At 43.5% G+C, this 18,082-nt stretch overlaps 1 protein-coding gene across 3 annotated transcripts in view; it reads left to right on the forward strand.

Annotated features, from left to right (window-relative positions):
• LOC149284420 (potassium channel subfamily T member 2-like) overlaps positions 1-18,082 on the forward strand; it is a 182,700-nt gene that overhangs the window by 139,521 nt on the left and 25,097 nt on the right. For 2 of the 3 annotated variants that reach the window (XM_089496717.1, XM_089496718.1), the window contains exons 14-15: positions 461-569; positions 15,467-15,616. In XM_089496717.1, the coding sequence (XP_089352843.1) occupies positions 461-569; positions 15,467-15,616 (259 nt within the window). The remainder of the gene's footprint in view (positions 1-460; positions 570-15,466; positions 15,617-18,082) is intronic. The other variant, XM_089496719.1, reaches the window with a different exon arrangement.

Below are 18,082 nucleotides of genomic sequence, written 5' to 3' on the forward strand. Positions count from 1 at the left end.
TCTCCAGGTACTCTAGTGAAAGCAGGAAGCATACTTAAATATGCTTCTTGTACACGCTAAGTAAAGCTCCCATTCTAGGCGATAGGAGCTGAGTGTATCCTGAAATCCTCTAACTTACAGTAGAATTAACATGGAGGGAAATTTAGTGAGACTTTTCTGAACTTCAACCACTAAATAATGAGTGCACTAAAGTTAATTTAGTTGGGCAGACTAGATGGGCCGAATGGTTCTTATCTGCTGTTGCTTTCTATGTTTCTATGTTAAAGTTTAGTGGTGAATTAAGATAGATGTTATCTAGTGGGTAACATGCCTCCTTGACAATTGAACATGTTACAAGTAGGAATTATTGGTAAATTCTGCATCTGACAAAAAATAAATTCACAATTGAATGATTCAATAACATCTCCAATTTGACAATGTTTGTCACATATTCATTCTGTTAATATTATTTTGTATACAGATCACGTTGTATGTGAAGAGGAATTTAAATATGCAATGCTTGCTTTGAACTGCATATGCCCGGCTACATCTACACTCATCACCTTACTAGTTCATACCTCAAGAGGACAGTAAGTTAATGTTTAAATACATATATTCTGTTTAAAGTTGTTTTTGGAAAAATAAATCATGGCAGTTGCATTTAAGATGTTTCCTAGTTTAGAATGCAACCTTTTGTTGGTGTCTCATGAGGCAGCATATGGGTTGTTGAGGGTTATGGGTTTGGGTACGTTAGTATGTATTTTGGCTTATACTTGATTTTAGCTATGTCCATTTGTAAGACTATTAATACACTATGTAATTTTATAAATATATGTTAAAAACTCAAACAATAGTACTTGCCAACTTGCGGATCCAAATCCTGTTTGATTTCTAAAGTATGGTTGATGGTCGAGGTGCCAAGTGGTCGCACAAAGTGGAAGCATCATATTATGTGTAAGTGGTCGAGGAGTTTTCTGTTTCGAATTATCAGTTACAAACATGATAGAAGCAATAGATAAAACAGTGTTTGAGCTACTAAAGTATTTAGAATGGATTTGCCTACCCTTATACCCTTATACCCTTGTTGTGGACGTGGAAATGTAGCTTTTTTATTAGTACACACACTTAACAAATATCTATATGAGAGGAGCACTTCATTGGCCTAATTGTTTTTTCATTCAGAGATCTCCATTCTGGAGAACTTAGTTGCAAAAATTATATATTGATGAAAGTTTGCACATTTTTGGCACCTTCTGCAACATCATCTGCTATTTTATTCACGTTTAGCTTAGATTTACGTAATATACATTTGTGTTTTTTATTTAAGCACTGCCCATTCTTCATAATTAAAAAAATCCAGAAAACATCTCAAGTGAGATTTCAGTGGGCATCTTGATATTAATCTGTGGTTTTACTAAGGTATTAGTACTGGCCACTCAGCAAGATCTGTGATAATTGACGTATATGCTACAGATATTGGGAACAGTTTTATTACTTATACATTAGCATAGTATAGGTTTCTGTTTATATTAGATGATTCTGTGCATTTTCATGAGAAGAGATACAGTATGGTGGTTGTGTATATCGTGGAAGTACTGCAATAGTCCCCAATTGGTATCTGTATCTATGTCCAAAATGAGTATGGATACAGCTATGGATCTGTTGTGCTAAAAACTAAATTTTTTGTTGTTACGGGGATAAATACGGGCTTTTTCGTTAAGGGGATAAATATGATTTAAATCAAAATAGCATTAGCAACATAGCTGTTGACTTCATGCACTTATGAATTTTTTACCTACAAAAAATAGTGAACATAATGAGGATTCCGGAGGGACTTTAAGCAGTTAAGCAGGTATTTAATTTGCTACTTAATGTCTTATTCTAGTTCTTCATTGCCCTTCAGTAATTTCCCTACATGAGCAGATGTTTCAAAGAGTTGCCTGACTGAAGTCTGGAGACAGCCGCTGAGAATGTAACAAGGGTCAGTTCATGTGGAACAAGTGAAACGCTGCTCATTTAGGTTGCGATGCAATCATATTTTTCCCCGAAGAACTACTCTTTAGATAATCAGCCTGGTTTTAAAAGGTGCTACAAACTTAAATGCAATATCCTCAACTAAAATGTTATCTCTGCAGCATCTATATTCCTTTTTGGTTTTCTCTAGGTCACATCATAAAGAAAAAGAATACTTTATTGGTCAAAAGGGTTGTTAAGCGGAAGCACATTTCATCTGGCTCCACGCTGTTCAAAGGATTAGGAAGGTGGCAGTGTGTTTTTATATAAAAACTTTAGAACCCAGGCTATATTATATTCTCCATTTTGATCTTTAGTTTGGCTTTAGGAAATCTTTGCCTGAAGTGTTAAATGTTCCACCACTACTCCTTATTTAATAAGATCAAGAGCCTTTGGAGGGAAAACCATGTTAAAGCTAGCCATTGGGAAAAACACACAGCTTTTTAACAATCTCAATATATTTTCTTTTTTTGACTCTCTGGCTACAGCAATATTTTACTGTGTTTTATTGCTTTCTGTCGGAAAAAACTGTGATACAACATAAAAATATATTACAAAAGTAAATCCCAAGTAAACTATGTAACAGTTTGGCCTAAATAGAAAAAGTGTTTTCGATGGGGCTCCTGTGTAAGCTGCAAGAGGACTTAAAATTGTACCAAACTTTAAAAAAAGTCCAGCACTTGAAGTGACAAGGCTTCAATTAATAAATAATAAAATAAATTGGAAAAAATAGAAACATTAAGTTCCATCAATTATTCAGACCAACATGATTCCAATTGTGAATAAATATGTAAATGAATTTAATTAATCAAGGAATGGATCAGTCTATGGGTATACAGGTATGCCCAACCTTTAGATGGTGAATATCAAAATAAGATCAAATTTCATCCACAATAGAATGTTTAAATGTAAAAAGCTTCAACATAAATATAACGTGCACGTTAATAATAAAGTGCAAAGTTCTCTTTCCAATTATTTAGTCGTCTGTTCTTCCGACGTAGCTTCTGGGTAAATGTAAAAAAATGTGTAGTGTACTACTCACAAAAGTGAGTTACACCCACATGAAAAAAGAAATGAAGAACAATAGTGTAATGAGGCTCCATTTCAAACAAATATGGAACAATGAAAAGGCTCATAAAATGGAATTCTCCGTATTCTCAGAGGCACTGCTTCCTGGGCTTCAACAACACAACCAAAAAATCTTAATTAGACAATGTATTTCTTCAAAGGTCTATTATAATAATAAATAACAATTATAGTTTAAAAAGCATATATCACTTAGAAATGCCATTCATTAATGATTTCATATAAAAACTAATCACTATAAATAATCCATTATGTATATAAACCAAATAAGAAATAACAATCCAATAAATAATTTCATAAGTTCAGTAAATATCAAAAATATCAAAGAATCACCATAAATCATAAAGCAATTGAATTACTTTATAGATACAAGAATGTTAGCTTTTGCCAAACTTGACAGGATAGGGAGTACAGTATAAGAATTATGCTTAATTAACCATAATTTTTTTGGAAACAAAAGTTAATGAGCATGATCACGTAGGCTTGAATACATAGACTTCCATTCATTGTTTCATATATATAAAAGTAGAGGCCTACTTTTATATATAAAAGTAAGCCTCTACCAGCAAATGTAGACTCTGCCACAGATCAATTTTGGTGCTTTGGCGCTAAACTCTGCCGTGCATAGCTTTCACGGTCTCCCAGTTCGTAAAGGGACATACAGTAAACATCTGCTTCAATCTTCTTTTAGCTAGTTATTATGCATGCGTTTTGATTTGGTTAATAAGCTATATGCATGACTTCATTCATTGACTGAAACTCTCATCTCTGTATCCTTAAACTTGTTAACCCCTGCCTGTCCACTCAGGCATGTGAAGTCTTGGGTTTAAAACATATGAAAAGATGGGTACAATAGCATTTAAATAATTCATAAGCACACAGAAAATCTTAAAAATGGTAACTATTTTTCATTGAAAATTATGTTTGATGTGAAGAAACTACTGACGTTATTTTGAAAAGTATAAAGTAAAATAGGACCATCTTTTGTTATGAGCCTATTGCCCAGTAGTGTACTTAGAGGGGGGGCAGTCAGTCTCGAGTGCTACTCATTAGAAGGGTGCAACACTGGCACACAGGTCTGACCTTGACCAGCCCGGTCCAGCTGGACCAGACCTTGTAAACTATTTTGGACCAGACCCGTGAGGCAGGAAGGTATCTGTGTTACTTAACACAAGGTTGTGTGACCCTGCATATAAAAACAAACAGCAGGGGTGGAAAGCTGCAGTTGAGGTAAGGGAGTGAATGAGGGAAAGAGTGTGCATTTATGTCTGTAAGTATGTGTGAGAATGAATGTGTATGTACAAATGTGCGTGGGTATGACTGTATGTGTGTGAGCAAGGTTATGTAATGGTATATGTGTCAGCATGGTTGCCTGCGTGTGTAATTATTTGTGAGCATGGATATGTATGTGTGAGCATTAATATGTGCATGTGTAAGTGCGTATAAGCATGTATGTGTTGGACCATGTGTGTGTAAGCAGTTGTGGTGTGTGAGCATGGATGCATATGTGTAAGAATGCATAAGCATTGATGTGTAAGTATTTGTGAGTATGGGTGTGCGAGTGTGTGTGAGCATGAATGTGTAAGTATGTGTGAGCATGAGTGTGTAAGTGTAAGTATGTGTGAGAGGCAGTATGTGTTAATTGTGTAAGTGTGCGTTAGTGAGCATGTGTGTGTGTGTTGACATAAGTTTGTAAGTCTCTGCAAATGTGAGAGAGAGAGTGTGTAGGTCTGTGTGCCAGTGCGTATGTGAGTTATCTGGAGGGGGCCGCAAGGTGCCAATGGGGTGATGCCATTTGTAGGATCCCCCAGGGTGCCAAATACTCTAGGTACTCCCCTGCCTAGTGCCTTTGCAATAAGGTATTTTCCTCTAGTATGTGACAAACTATTGAACTACAAGTTTATAATGCTGCTGTGCTGTGCATTTAGCCACTTGGTGGTGTGGTTGCCTATGAAATTAATATGAGCTGAAAAACTAGTACAGCTACTCTTTAGATCCTCCAAAAAGGCTTCAATGTATTATTACAATACAGGGGCAAAATCAGTATTCCGTTATCTAGTATTGTATAAGTGGTGAGCTAGCCCAGGCAATGAGGGGCAGGGGTAATTACTAGACTTGGGCACCAGGGGGCTCTTCGTGTTCGTCTTCGTGCTCGTCTTCGGGGAAAAAAAAATCTTCGTATTCCGCGAATATTCGCCCGTTCCTGTCTTCTCTTCGGGCGAATATTCGCGGACATTCTTCGTGCTCGTTTAATCTTCGTTTTCCTCCTGGTTGCCTAGCAGGGGTTAATACGGGGTTAATAACACATCACAGCAGCAGCAGCTGCCGTGAAGGTACGTGTGTGCAGCTCTATTGGTCGTTTCGGCAGGGGGCTGGTCTGGCATCAACGAGTGAATTGCAGAACTGCAGAATGCACTTCATTCGTTGATGGCAGGCGAGCCCCCTGCCGAAACGACCAATAGAGTTGCACACACATACCGAGGTGTACTGTCCATAGATGTTTAATAAAAGAATAGGGAATATTTTACATTTTTAAATTGATTTTGGACCACTTTACATGCCTAACATTTGCTACCTATTTACAATGGCATACTTTGCAACAACCCAACTTACTTATTGGACAGGACTGGAAAATAGCAGGACTGTCCACCAAAATCTTGGGTGTGTTGGCAGGTATGCTGATGGAAAAATGTTGGACAAGAACTAAAAAATAGCTTAGGGTTAATGTACGGTTATGTTTAAGATTAGTAGCAGTGCACTGGTTTGGTTAAAGATGGATTATGTCTAAATAATAATAATTTAATTTTAATGTTTTTTTTTAAAAAAAAATAGGGGTTTATTTAAATGTATTTTAAAGTTAGATTTATTATTTAGTACTTGATTATATTTATTAAATGTTTATAGTAGCGTTACCTACCGAGCTATAACTACCTATGTGTATTTGCATTTTGCATACCTAGTTTAGCTAAATTAGATGGGACAGGACTGGAAAAAAGCAGGACTGTCCCTGAAAAAGTTGGGTCTGTTGGCAGGTATGTGGATGGAAAAATGTTATAGGGTGAAGTGTGAGTTATAGTGTTAATGTAATGCTATTAGTGAGTGAAGGCCAGGGCAAATAACAAGGAAAAGGTCCTTGTGTTTTGTGCATTGTAAGTGTGTGTGTATGTGTGTTATGTGTGATGTCACTGTGTGTTATATGTGTTATTGTGTGTGTTATGTTTGGTTGGTTGTGTATCAGAAGGAAAATAATGAAATGGAAAAGGAAATGGGAAAGGCGAATGAGAGGGCAATTGGCGACCCGCTCACCTGTTTCACCCCAGGGCAAAGCACCCAAACACTGTCAGTCTTAGACGTTTGGCAGCAGACTTCCAGAGCTCAGACACAAGGCCCTAGCGTAAGCTGGCCACTCCGGCGGAGGTAGCAGGCGTTGCCACACCGCAAACAGAGGCAGCCAGGGGGGAGAAACTGCCCTTACCATTAGGGACATTTTGGGCATGACTCTAGCCAGGAAGCGAACTGGCAGAGAAGAGATGCTGGCACCACCACCAGCAGCAGCATTGAAAAGGCGAATGAGTGGGCAATTGGCGACCCACTCACCTGTTTCACCCCAGGGCAAAGCACCCAAACACTGTCAGTCTTAGACGTTTGGCAGCAGACTTCCAGAGCTCAGACACAAGGCCCTAGCGTAAGCTGGCCACTCCGGCGGAGGTAGCAGGCGTTGCCACACCGCAGACAGAGGCAGCCAGGGGGGAGAAACTGCCCTTACAATTAGGGACATTTTGGGCATGACTCTAGCCAGGAAGCGAACTGGCAGAGAAGAGATGCTGGCACCACCACCACCACCAGCAGCAGCATTGAAAAATGGGAAAGGCGAATGAGTGGGCAATTGGCGACCCACTCACCTGTTTCACCCCAGGGCAAAGCACCCAAACACTGTCAGTCTTAGACGTTTGGCAGCAGACTTCCAGAGCTCAGACACAAGGCCCTAGCGTAAGCTGGCCACTCCGGCGGAGGTAGCAGGCGTTGCCACACCGCAGACAGAGGCAGCCAGGGGGGAGAAACTGCCCTTACCATTAGGGACATTTGATTCATGACACTAGCCAGGAAGCGAACTGGCATCGAAGAGACACTGGCACCACCACCAGCAGCAGCAGCAGAATTGGGAAAGGCGAATGAGTGGGCAATTGGCGACCCACTCACCTGTTTCACCCCAGGGCAAAGCACCCAAACACTGTCAGTCTTAGACGTTTGGCAGCAGACTTCCAGAGCTCAGACACAAGGCCCTAGCGTAAGCTGGCCACTCCGGCGGAGGTAGCAGGCGTTGCCACACCGCAGACAGAGGCAGCCAGGGGGGAGAAACTGCCCTTACCATTAGGGACATTTGATTCATGACACTAGCCAGGAAGCGAACTGGCATCGAAGAGACACTGGCACCACCACCAGCAGCAGCAGCAGAATTGGGAAAGGCGAATGAGTGGGCAATTGGCGACCCACTCACCTGTTTCACCCCAGGGCAAAGCACCCAAACACTGTCAGTCTTAGACGTTTGGCAGCAGACTTCCAGAGCTCAGACACAAGGCCCTAGCGTAAGCTGGCCACTCCGGCGGAGGTAGCAGGCGTTGCCACACCGCAAACAGACGCAGCCAGAGAGGAGAAACTGCCCTTACCACTAGGGACATTTTGGGCATGACTCTAGCCAGGAAGCGAACTGGCAGAGAAGAGATGCTGGCACCACCACCACCACCACCACCAGCAGCATTGAAAAATTGGAAAGGCGAATGAGAGGGCAATTGGCGACCCGCTCACCTGTTTCACCCCAGGGCAAAGCACCCAAACACTGTCAGTCTTAGACGTTTGGCAGCAGACTTCCAGAGCTCAGACACAAGGCCCTAGCGTAAGCTGGCCACTCCGGCGGAGGTAGCAGGCGTTGCCACACCGCAGACAGAGGCAGCCAGGGGGGAGAAACTGCCCTTACCATTAGGGACATTTGATTCATGACACTAGCCAGGAAGCGAACTGGCATCGAAGAGACACTGGCACCACCACCAGCAGCAGCAGCAGCAGAATTGGGAAAGGCGAATGAGTGGGCAATTGGCGACCCACTCACCTGTTTCACCCCAGAGCAAAGCATCCAAACACTGTCAGTCCTTGGCGTTTGGGAGCGGACTTCCAGAGCTCAGACACAAGGCCCTAGCGTAAACTGGCTACATTGGCGGAGGTAGCAGGCGTTGCCACACCGCAGCAAGTGCAACCAGGGGGGAGAAACTGCCCTTACCATAAGGGACATTTGAGGCATGACACTAGCCAGGAAGCGAACTGGCAGAGAAGAGACACTGGCACCACCACCAGCAGCAGCAGCAGCAGCATTGGAAAAGGCGAATGAGTGGGCAATTGACGACCCGCTCACCTGTTTCACCCCAGGGCAAAGCATCCAAAAACTGTCAGTCCTTGGCGTTTGGGAGCGGACTTCCAGAACTCAGACACAAGGCCCTAGCGTAAGCTGGCTACACCGGCGGAGGTAGCAGGCGTTGCCACACCGCAACAAGTGCAACCAGGGGGGAGAAACTACCCTTACCATCAGGGACATTCGAGGCATGACACTAGCCAGGAAGCGAACTGGCATTGAAGAGAGACACTGGCACCACCACCAGCAGCAGCAGCAGCAGAATTGGGAAAGGCGAATGAGTGGGCAATTGACGACCCGCTCACCTGTTTCACCCCAGGGCAAAGCATCCAAGCACTGTCAGTCCTTGGCGTTTGGGAGCAGACCTACAGAACTCAGACACAAGGCCCTAGCGTAAGCTGGCTACACCGGCGGAGGTAGCAGGCGTTGCCACACCGCAGCAAGTGCAACCAGGGGGGAGAAACTACCCTTACCATCAGGGACATTCGAGGCATGACACTAGCCAGGAAGCGAACTGGCATTGAAGAGAGACACTGGCACCACCACCAGCAGCAGCAGAATTGGGAAAGGCGAATGAGTGGGCAATTGACGACCCGCTCACCTGTTTCACCCCAGGGCAAAGCATCCAAGCACTGTCAGTCCTTGGCGTTTGGGAGCAGACCTACAGAACTCAGACACAAGGCCCTAGCATAAGCTAGCTACACCGGCGGAGGTAGCAGGCGTTGCCACACCGCAGCAAGTGCAACCAGGGGGGAGAAACTACCCTTTCCATTAGGGACATCTGAGGCATGATTTCAGCCAGGAAGCGAACTGGCAAAAGATACTGGCACCACCACCAGCAGCAGCGTTGGAAACGGAAAAAGGTGAATGAGTGGGCAATTGACGACCCACTCACCTGTTTCACCCCAGGGCAAAGCATCCAAAGACTGTCAGTCCTAGGCGTTTGGGAGCGGACTTACAGAGCTCAGACACTAGGCCCTAGCGTAAATTGGCTACACCAGCGGAGGTAGCAGGCATTGCCACACCGCAGCAAGTGCAACCAGGGGGAGAAACTACCTTAAACATTAGAGAGAAAAAATTTAACTTTCCAAGCTAAGAGCTGGGTAACCCAATTTGGGCAGATTGAATTTAAGAAAGGCAATCTGCTCCATCAGATGAGGTGCCATGCGTGAGCGCTGTGGACTCAGTATGTTTCCAGTCATAGAAAACACGCGCTCACTTTGAACAGTGGTTGGCGGACATGATAGAAGCTGCTGCGCAACCCATGAGAGTGCAGGCCACACACTCTTCTTTTCATCCCAGTAGCTAAGAGGATCAACATTAGGAGCAGAAGGAACTTCACAGAGGTAAAGTTTGACCATTTCAGCAGCACTACTCTCCTTTCTGCTGCTAGCTCTGTCAGATGGTCCAACTATACTGCCAAGTGCCTCTTCCCAAAACGCAGCTGCTCCACTCAGCTGTGTTGTGCTGCTTGTGGCACTGCTGCTGATGCTGCTGCTAGGGGTAGCAGACCACATCATCTCTTCCTCCTCCTGCACCTCACCCTCCTCGGACAGCATTCCCATTTTACGCTGCCAGTCACGCACCTTGTTGACCAATTGCTCCCGGTAGCTACTGAGAACATTGAATTTCAAAGCTAGCTTTCCCTTAATTCTTGGATCACAAAGGCACGCTAGCATCATTTCGGGACTCTCTTCCATTCGCTTGCGAAGGTGTACTTTTAGCAGATCCTTCAGCTTCCTGACTATGGCTGCTACGTCAGGATGTAGAGTGCCACCTTGAACAGCCTCACGGTTTCCAAGGAACACATCCATCTTGCTGCCTAGATGGGAGAACACTGGGATTACCTGGGCCAGACTGGCAGTGTTTGAGCTTAAATTTTCTGTGGCATCCCTGAATGGTTTAAGGACTGCCACTAGCTGGGCGATCACTGTCCAATCCTCCCTATTCAATGGAGAGGTAATCCCAATATTGTGCTCTGAGGCAAGATTATGGATTGCCCTCTGCTGCTCCAAAATCCTCTCTAGCATGTCTAACGTGGAGTTCCACCGTGTACTGACATCCTGACGTAGGCAGTGTACGGGAAGACCTGACCTCTCTTGCTCTTCCCTCAAAAGTTGGCTAGCCTTAACACTATGGTGAAAGTGCCCAGCGATCTTTCTGCAGCGGGACAGAACTACTGCTGCCACATTAGTTCCTTCTGACATTGCTGCCTTCACTACAAGATGGATGATGTGGGCTGCACAGCGCACACCAACAATATGACCATCTCACAGCGCTTTCACCATATTGGCACCTCCGTCAGTTACCACAAAACCAACTTCAACATTGGTGCCCGCCTCTGCTCCCACCCAAAGGCTAAACATTTTCCTAATCGCATGCAGAATATTTTGGGAAGTGTGCTTTTCATCCATCACTTCTGCATGGAGAAGGAATGATCGGTAGCCTGCTGCAGCAACTTCCTTAGACACACCGGGCTGCCACCAGTGTGCTGTCAAAGAAAGAAAGGCATGCTGGGCGCTAGGTGCACTCCACAAATCTGTAGTGAAATGAACACACTGACCAGCAGCCTTGGAAAGCTCCTCTTTCACTGCTGCAACACAGGACCGATACAGCGAGGGGACAATGTTCCTGCTGAAAGTGGAACGTGACGGAACTGTGTATTGTGGAGCCACAGCCGCCATCAATTGTTGGAAAGGCTCCCCTTCAATCATGGAGAAGGATGCCCCTCCAACAGCAATGAACTGACCAATAAGTCGCGTTACTTTATTGGCCTGCTGTTTGGGCATCGTTCTCTTGGAGTGGAATGCCCCAAATTCTTCCAGGGTGGGCTGGGCATGCAGTGCTCCAACCTGCCTTGGTCTCTGGCTGCCAGCACTAGTTGCTGCTGCTGCTGCTGCTGCTGCTATTGGCTCAGAAGAAGAAGCTGTTGGGGTTTTTCCACGGCCACCAGCTATGCTGCCTGCACTAAGTTTTACCTCTGCATCTTTCCCCAATAGCACAGCGTTGTGTTGAGTGCTGAGGTGATGCTTCATGCTAGCACTGGTAAAATGGCCAGACACTTTCCCTCTGCTTATTAGCTTCCCACAATGTTTGCACTTTCCATAGCGCCCTTCTTCAACATTTTCAAAGTGCTCCCAAATTGGGGCGCGCATAGCCTTGGAGTGTGCCTTGGGTGCTGCTCTTACTGCTCGGGGTGGATGAACAGAGGCAGAACTAGTGGTGGTGGGACTGGTGGTAACAGTACTGGCCATAGTGGGACTGCTAATTGCTTTAGATTTGCTAGGTTTTGCTGCTGCTGCTGGTGGTGGTGATGGTGATGATCGTAGCGGAGAAGGTGGAGGCTCAGGGGAAAATTGTGCACTAGTCATTTGGACACTGCTCCCTGAGGAATCTGATTCCTGACCACTCATCTCCTCTACTTCCTCTGGCTCATAGTCTAGCTCTTCATTAGCCAGATCGAATGGAATTCCTGCTAGGCTGGAGCTAAGACTGATATCGTCGTGAGACTCGTGACTAGTAGTAGTGCGAGCAGGAAGAATAGACTCTGCACTTGGCCTCTCAGTCTCAGGCTCCTCTGCTACCTCGCTAGGTGGAGTTCCACTATGTGTAGCCCTCTCTCTAACTGTCTTTACAAAAATTTTGTAAGGACTTGGTGGCTTGCTAGAGGTACTAGGAGGACATGGCGTGGCGGTACCAGTGGGAACAGTAGGCGCAGCACTAGTGGTGGTAGAGGCGGGGGTGGTGGTGGTGGTGGTTTTCCCTACAAAGGAATGAGATCGCTTTGGTTTGGGACCCCTCTGAGTCTTGCTGCTAATTTGGCTCTGCTTGGTACCTTGCATGCTGCTGGTGGATGGGGAAGATGCTGCTTGGGGCAAAAGGCACTTCTTTTTAGTCACTGGGCTGGTACTACTTGTGCTACCCTTTAACTTTGAACGTGCTTCTGGTGCTTTAGGCTTTCCGTAAAAAACCATAGAGCTTGTGGGCCTAGCCGCACTACTACTGCCTGCTTTTGGTGCCTTTCCTTTACTTGATGATCCTTCAAGCAATGCTTCCCCAAATGATAAGCGAGAGCTTGGCCTACTTGGCCGACTAGACTGACGCAAAGGCTGCATCTTAGAGCTGGTGGTGGTGCTGGTGGTGGTGCTGGTGGTGGTGGTAGATGGAGCTTGTCCCTCCTTAGTCCCAAAAGGAGGATCCATTTCAAATTTTGTGTTGTGTGTGTAGTGTAGTGTAGTGTAGTGTAGTGTAGTGTTTAAAAAACTATAAAAAATAAAATAAAAAAATAAAAATAAAAAAAAGGAAAAACGAATTAAAGACAAAAAAATTAGAGGAAGTTCTCTTCAGTGCTACTGCTTAAAAAGTAAAACTATGCACTACTGCACTGTGCTGTGTGCAATCTGCCAAAATCCTAAAGTTATTGAAATTATTAACTCAAGATTAACTATTTAATAACTAGCAGTATTTTATTTTTAATTTGAATTTACACGGGCCTAAGAGCTTAGCCTACCACTATGCTAGCCTAAAGCTATATTTCCTTACTATAAGTCTACCTCTAGGCAGACGCTCTCAAACCCACTAAGCTAAAGTGAGGTTAAATCGGATTCAGTATATGATTTATTAATTAATATTAAGTTATATAATATTAATAGATTAGAACTAATTTACTTATATATTATGTATTATAGATAGAAGAATATAGATTATGAATTAGAATTTAGAATTAGAATTACTTATATTATAGATTATGAATTAGAATATTATTATTTATAATATATTATAGATTAAGATTAAAGAAGATTAGAATTATTTTAGTACTACAGCTAGTAGCTTGAAGCTTTGCTTAGTACAGCTCGTCACAGTCAATTTTTCTTGAAAAGAATTAGAAATAAAATAAAATGTCACAGCAAAACAGTTATCTTCACTGCTTGCTGCACTCACTAGCCCAACAAGTTCACTTCACTGATGGACTGAGGTGAGCAAAACACTAAGGGTACTTTTAATAAAATTGAAATAAAATGTAAAATAAATGAGAAAATCTTTGCAAAACAGTTAACGTCACTGCTTGCTGATCAAAAAAAACCACAGCACTTATGCGGCTGCACTCACTAGCCCAACAAGTTCACTTCACTGATGGACTGAGGTGAGCAAAACAAATGAAATAAAATGAAAGATTAATTAAGAAAAATTGACTTGGTCTCTTACTGTTGCTAAAACAAAGCACAAACTATAGAGCTGCAGCACCAGTACTAATAAGATTAGCTGAACTATACGCTAGTAGTAATTAATTAATATTATTACTTTTATTTATAGCTAATTTAATTAACTATTAAGATAAGAAAGAATTAGAGAATTATTGATATTACTGATTTTAGATTAGACACTAGTAGATGTTCTGAATGTCTACAGTACACTCTACACTAGTATACTATTACTAACTATAACTGACAAATATATATATAATTTTATAATGAATTCAATTATTAATTATATTAATTAATATTACTGATTTTAAATTAGACACTAGTAGATGAATGTCTACAGTACACTCTACACTAGTATACTATAGTATATATATATATATGACTGACAAATATATATATATATATATATATATAATATTATAATGAACTATTAAATTATAGATTCTATTAAATTGTAATTTATAAATTCTATTTAATTTATTTAAGCAGGACAGGCAATAGGCACTAGTGCCAGCCCAGGGCAAGGGCACCCCAGTGCCACTGAGGCACTGGGTGCACTGTCAACTCAACAGCACTTACACTAAAGTTGATGACAAATTAATTTTAAAAAAATTAAATTAATCAAATTATTATTATTAAATATATTAATTAAGTAGCACTGAAGTGAGGATGAAGTACACAGTGAGAAATGGCAGGCTAAGGCTTACCAGTCTCACACAGAACAGAACAATCTCTCTCTGTAACGCTCGGATGCAGCACAGCAGTGTTGCCAAAGCAGTCACAGCGAAAAATGAATGGATCTCTCAGGCAAGCTCTGGTCTTATAAAGGCGCCTTCAGAATTCAAAAAACAGCAGCACAGGCATTGGACGAGACCCTTAGCGTTACGTCACAAGAGTGAGCTGATTGGACAGACGAGGATCAGCTCACTCCTGTTTGAAATTTTGGCGGTTGCGCGGCAAAAACGAAGACGATCACGAAGAATCTTCGATTCTTCGTGATTGTGAGTCTTCGTCTTCGCCTACGGTTTGCCGGCACTGTATTCTGTTCTACGTTCCTTCGGAACGAACAAAAAAACGGCCTCTTCGTGCTCGTTTTCATGTTCGCCCGAAGACGAATGCACAAGTCTAGTAATTACCTATCACCTTCAAGCAGATGTAAATCTATTGCCTTAGGCCAAACCAGGTGTGATGTGTGGCACTTAGTAGGGGTCACGTAATACATTGCTACGTGACCCTGTGGTAGTAGTGTGGCACATCAAGCATGGTAAGTGCATGTTTGCGTGTCAGAGTGGAATATTAGTCTGTGTATAAGTATGCATTACAGTAATGGGTCGGCAGGGGGTCACTTGTCTTTATGTATACCACAGACCAGAAAGATCCAGCATTATATTATAAGGCAAACAAATGCAAGGTACCAGTTTTACAGTGATATGACATTAAACACCATTAAGTAATTACATAATGCATTAGCAGAAGATGTCATTAGTGCTATCAACTAACTTTTGCACTAGTGAGAGTAACATATGAGCTAACATATTATGCAGTCCAATTGAGGGATTTCAAAATTAACAAGAAGCAAGATGCAGATAGACCAATTTTTTGCAGTTGGTGGCCTTTTGAAAATATTATATTCTATCTCCCAGATGGAATGAGAAAAACTAATAAACACATTGATATATCCTTTTCTGTGCTGAGGCAGCAAAAAGTTTTGATTAAAAAAATACCACTGATTGGTTTTATATCATGCTCACTCTCTGTATGTTTTTGTATCCCATTACAGGGAAGGACAGCAGTCTCCAGAACAATGGCAAAAAATGTATGGTCGATGTTCAGGCAATGAGGTCTACCATATTAAGATGGAAGACAGCATCTTTTTTGCTGAATATGAAGGCAAAAGCTTCACATATGCATCATTCCATGCTCATAAAAAGTATGTTATAGCTCCTGTTACATATAAATCTCACATTAAATACTGCACTGGCTGCTACTAATCTACCAATGCCTTAGTTTAAAAAATGATTATATTCCTTGCCTCTTATATTTCTCTCTATGCTTCTTCTCGTTCCACTCAACTCCAACATTAGGAAACACCATATCTTATGGATAACCAACCTACTTCCCATTACTTTTTTCAATCAGTCCTAAAACCCACCTTAATCACAAGTGCCATACTTGTCTACAGTATCTGCAATGACCCATCACAACCCTGCTAAACTGGTCTTCTTACTTCAACCCATTTCCTCATTTTAAAACTGTATTCTTCTAGTCTCTGCTAAAGCCTAAGCATTCTGCTTCCCTAAGCACTCCCCACCCTAGTTGCACACTGATATGTACAGTCATGGACAAAAGTTTTGAGAATGACACAAGTGTTCTTAGATATTTTTGTCAGATGTTACTATGGTATACTGAAGTATAATTACAAGCATTCCATATGTGTCAAAGGCTTTTATTGACAATTACGTTAAGTTTATGCAAAGAGACAATATTTGCAGTGTTGACCCCTCTTTTGTAAGACCTCTGCAATCCGCCGTGGCATGCTGTCAATTAACTTCTAGGCAGAGCTGGCCTTAAGTGTTCTGGCGCCCTGTGCGGACTACTCCTCTGGCGCCCCCTTCTCACTACCCCCCCCTCTGCCCATTCTCACTATCTCCCCTCTGCCCCTTTTCACTATCCCATCCCTCTGCCCCTTCTCACTATCCCCCCCTCTGCCCCTTCTCACTATCCCCCCCTCTGCCTCTTCTCACTATCCCTCCCTCTGCCCCTTCTCACTATTGCTCCCAGAGCCACTTAGCTATCCCTTTTGCCTTATGGCAGGGTGCTTAATCATGCTGGAAAAGACATTGTTCATTACAAAACTGTTCTTGGATGGTTGGGAGAAGTTGCTCTTGAAGGATGTGTTGGTACCATTCTTTATTCATGGCTGTGTTCTTAGGCAAAATTGTGAGTGAGCCCACTGCCCTGGCTGAGAAGCAACCCACACATGAATGGTCTCAGGATCCTTTATTGTTGGCATGACACAGGACTGATGGTAGCTCTCACCTTTTTTTTTCCGGATGCCCCAAACAATTGGAAGGAGGATTCATCAGAGGGAATGACTTTACCCCAGTCCTCAGCAGTCCAATCCCTCTCCCTTTAGCAGAATATCAGTCTGTCCCTGATGTTTTTCCTGGAGAGAAGCTGCTTTTTGACACCAGGCCATCCTCCAAAAGTCTTCGCCTCACTGTGCGTGCAGATGCACTCACACCTGCCTGCTGCCATTCTCGAGCAAGCTCTGCCCTGGTTGCGCCCTGATCCCACAGCTGAATCAACTTTAGGAGACGCTCCTGGCGCTTGCTGGACTTTCTTGGGCTCCCTAACGCATTCTTCACAATAATTGATTTAGGTGCAATCTTACTAGCAGCAATATCCTTGCCTGTGAAGCCCTTTTTGTGCAAAGCAATGATGACAGCACATGTTTCCTTGCAGGTGACCATGGTTAGCAGAGGAAGAACAATGATGTCAAGCACCACCCTCCTTTTAAAGCTTCCAGTCTGTTATTCTAACTCAATCAGCATAACAGCGTGATTTCCAGCCTTGTCCACGTCAACACTCTCATCTATGTTAACAAGGGAATCACTGACATGATTTGAGCTGGTCCTTTTGGGCTGAAATGCAGTGGAAATGGGTTTTTTAGGATTAAGTTAATTTTCATGGCAAAGAGGGACTTTGCAATTCATTGCTATTCATCTGATCACTCACTCATCATAACATTCTGGAGTATATGTGTCACGATCCCGGCCGGCGTGCGGGTAGAGGGTGCTCGCAGCGTCGCGCTCCCGTTCGGAGCGCGTCGCCCGAGTACCCGTTACGACGGGATCTCATACGGAGCGGGTCGCCCGAGTACCCGCGACGTTACGGTCCCGTCCGGGACACGTCGCCCGGGTGCTCGTGGCGTCCCGCTCCGGTGAGAAGTGCTTCACCCGAGTACCCACGAGTAGCGGGTACCCGGTACTTACCCCTCCAGGACCGATGCCGCAACGGTGTGTCTTCATACGCGGCGGTTCACATGAAAGAACCGCCGCACAATGATAGACACCCACGGCATCATACACCACGCCCCCCTTCTGAATCTAGTCTCCAATGGAGGAGACGAAACGTCCATTGGACGGCACCCCTGATGGGGGCGGAGCTTAGAAAGGCGGTTGGTTTAAAAGCTGAGCACTGATACCTGTTCAGTGCTCAGTTGTTCTTACAACTTAGCTGTATGTGTACCTATTGCCAAGACCTTCTATACCTGATACCCGGTGCCGACCTCTGCTTGCCTTGTGACCTTGTTGACCTCTCTACTCCTGACCCGGATTGCCTGACCCTTCTATGCCTGATACCCGGTACCGACCTCTGCTTGCCTTGTGACCTT

This window comes from Sceloporus occidentalis, unplaced genomic scaffold (genome assembly GCF_023333645.1).
Source record: "Sceloporus occidentalis isolate IW3139 unplaced genomic scaffold, rSceOcc1.0.p SCAF_93, whole genome shotgun sequence".
In the NCBI taxonomy this organism is placed as follows: Eukaryota; Metazoa; Chordata; class Lepidosauria; order Squamata; family Phrynosomatidae; genus Sceloporus; species Sceloporus occidentalis.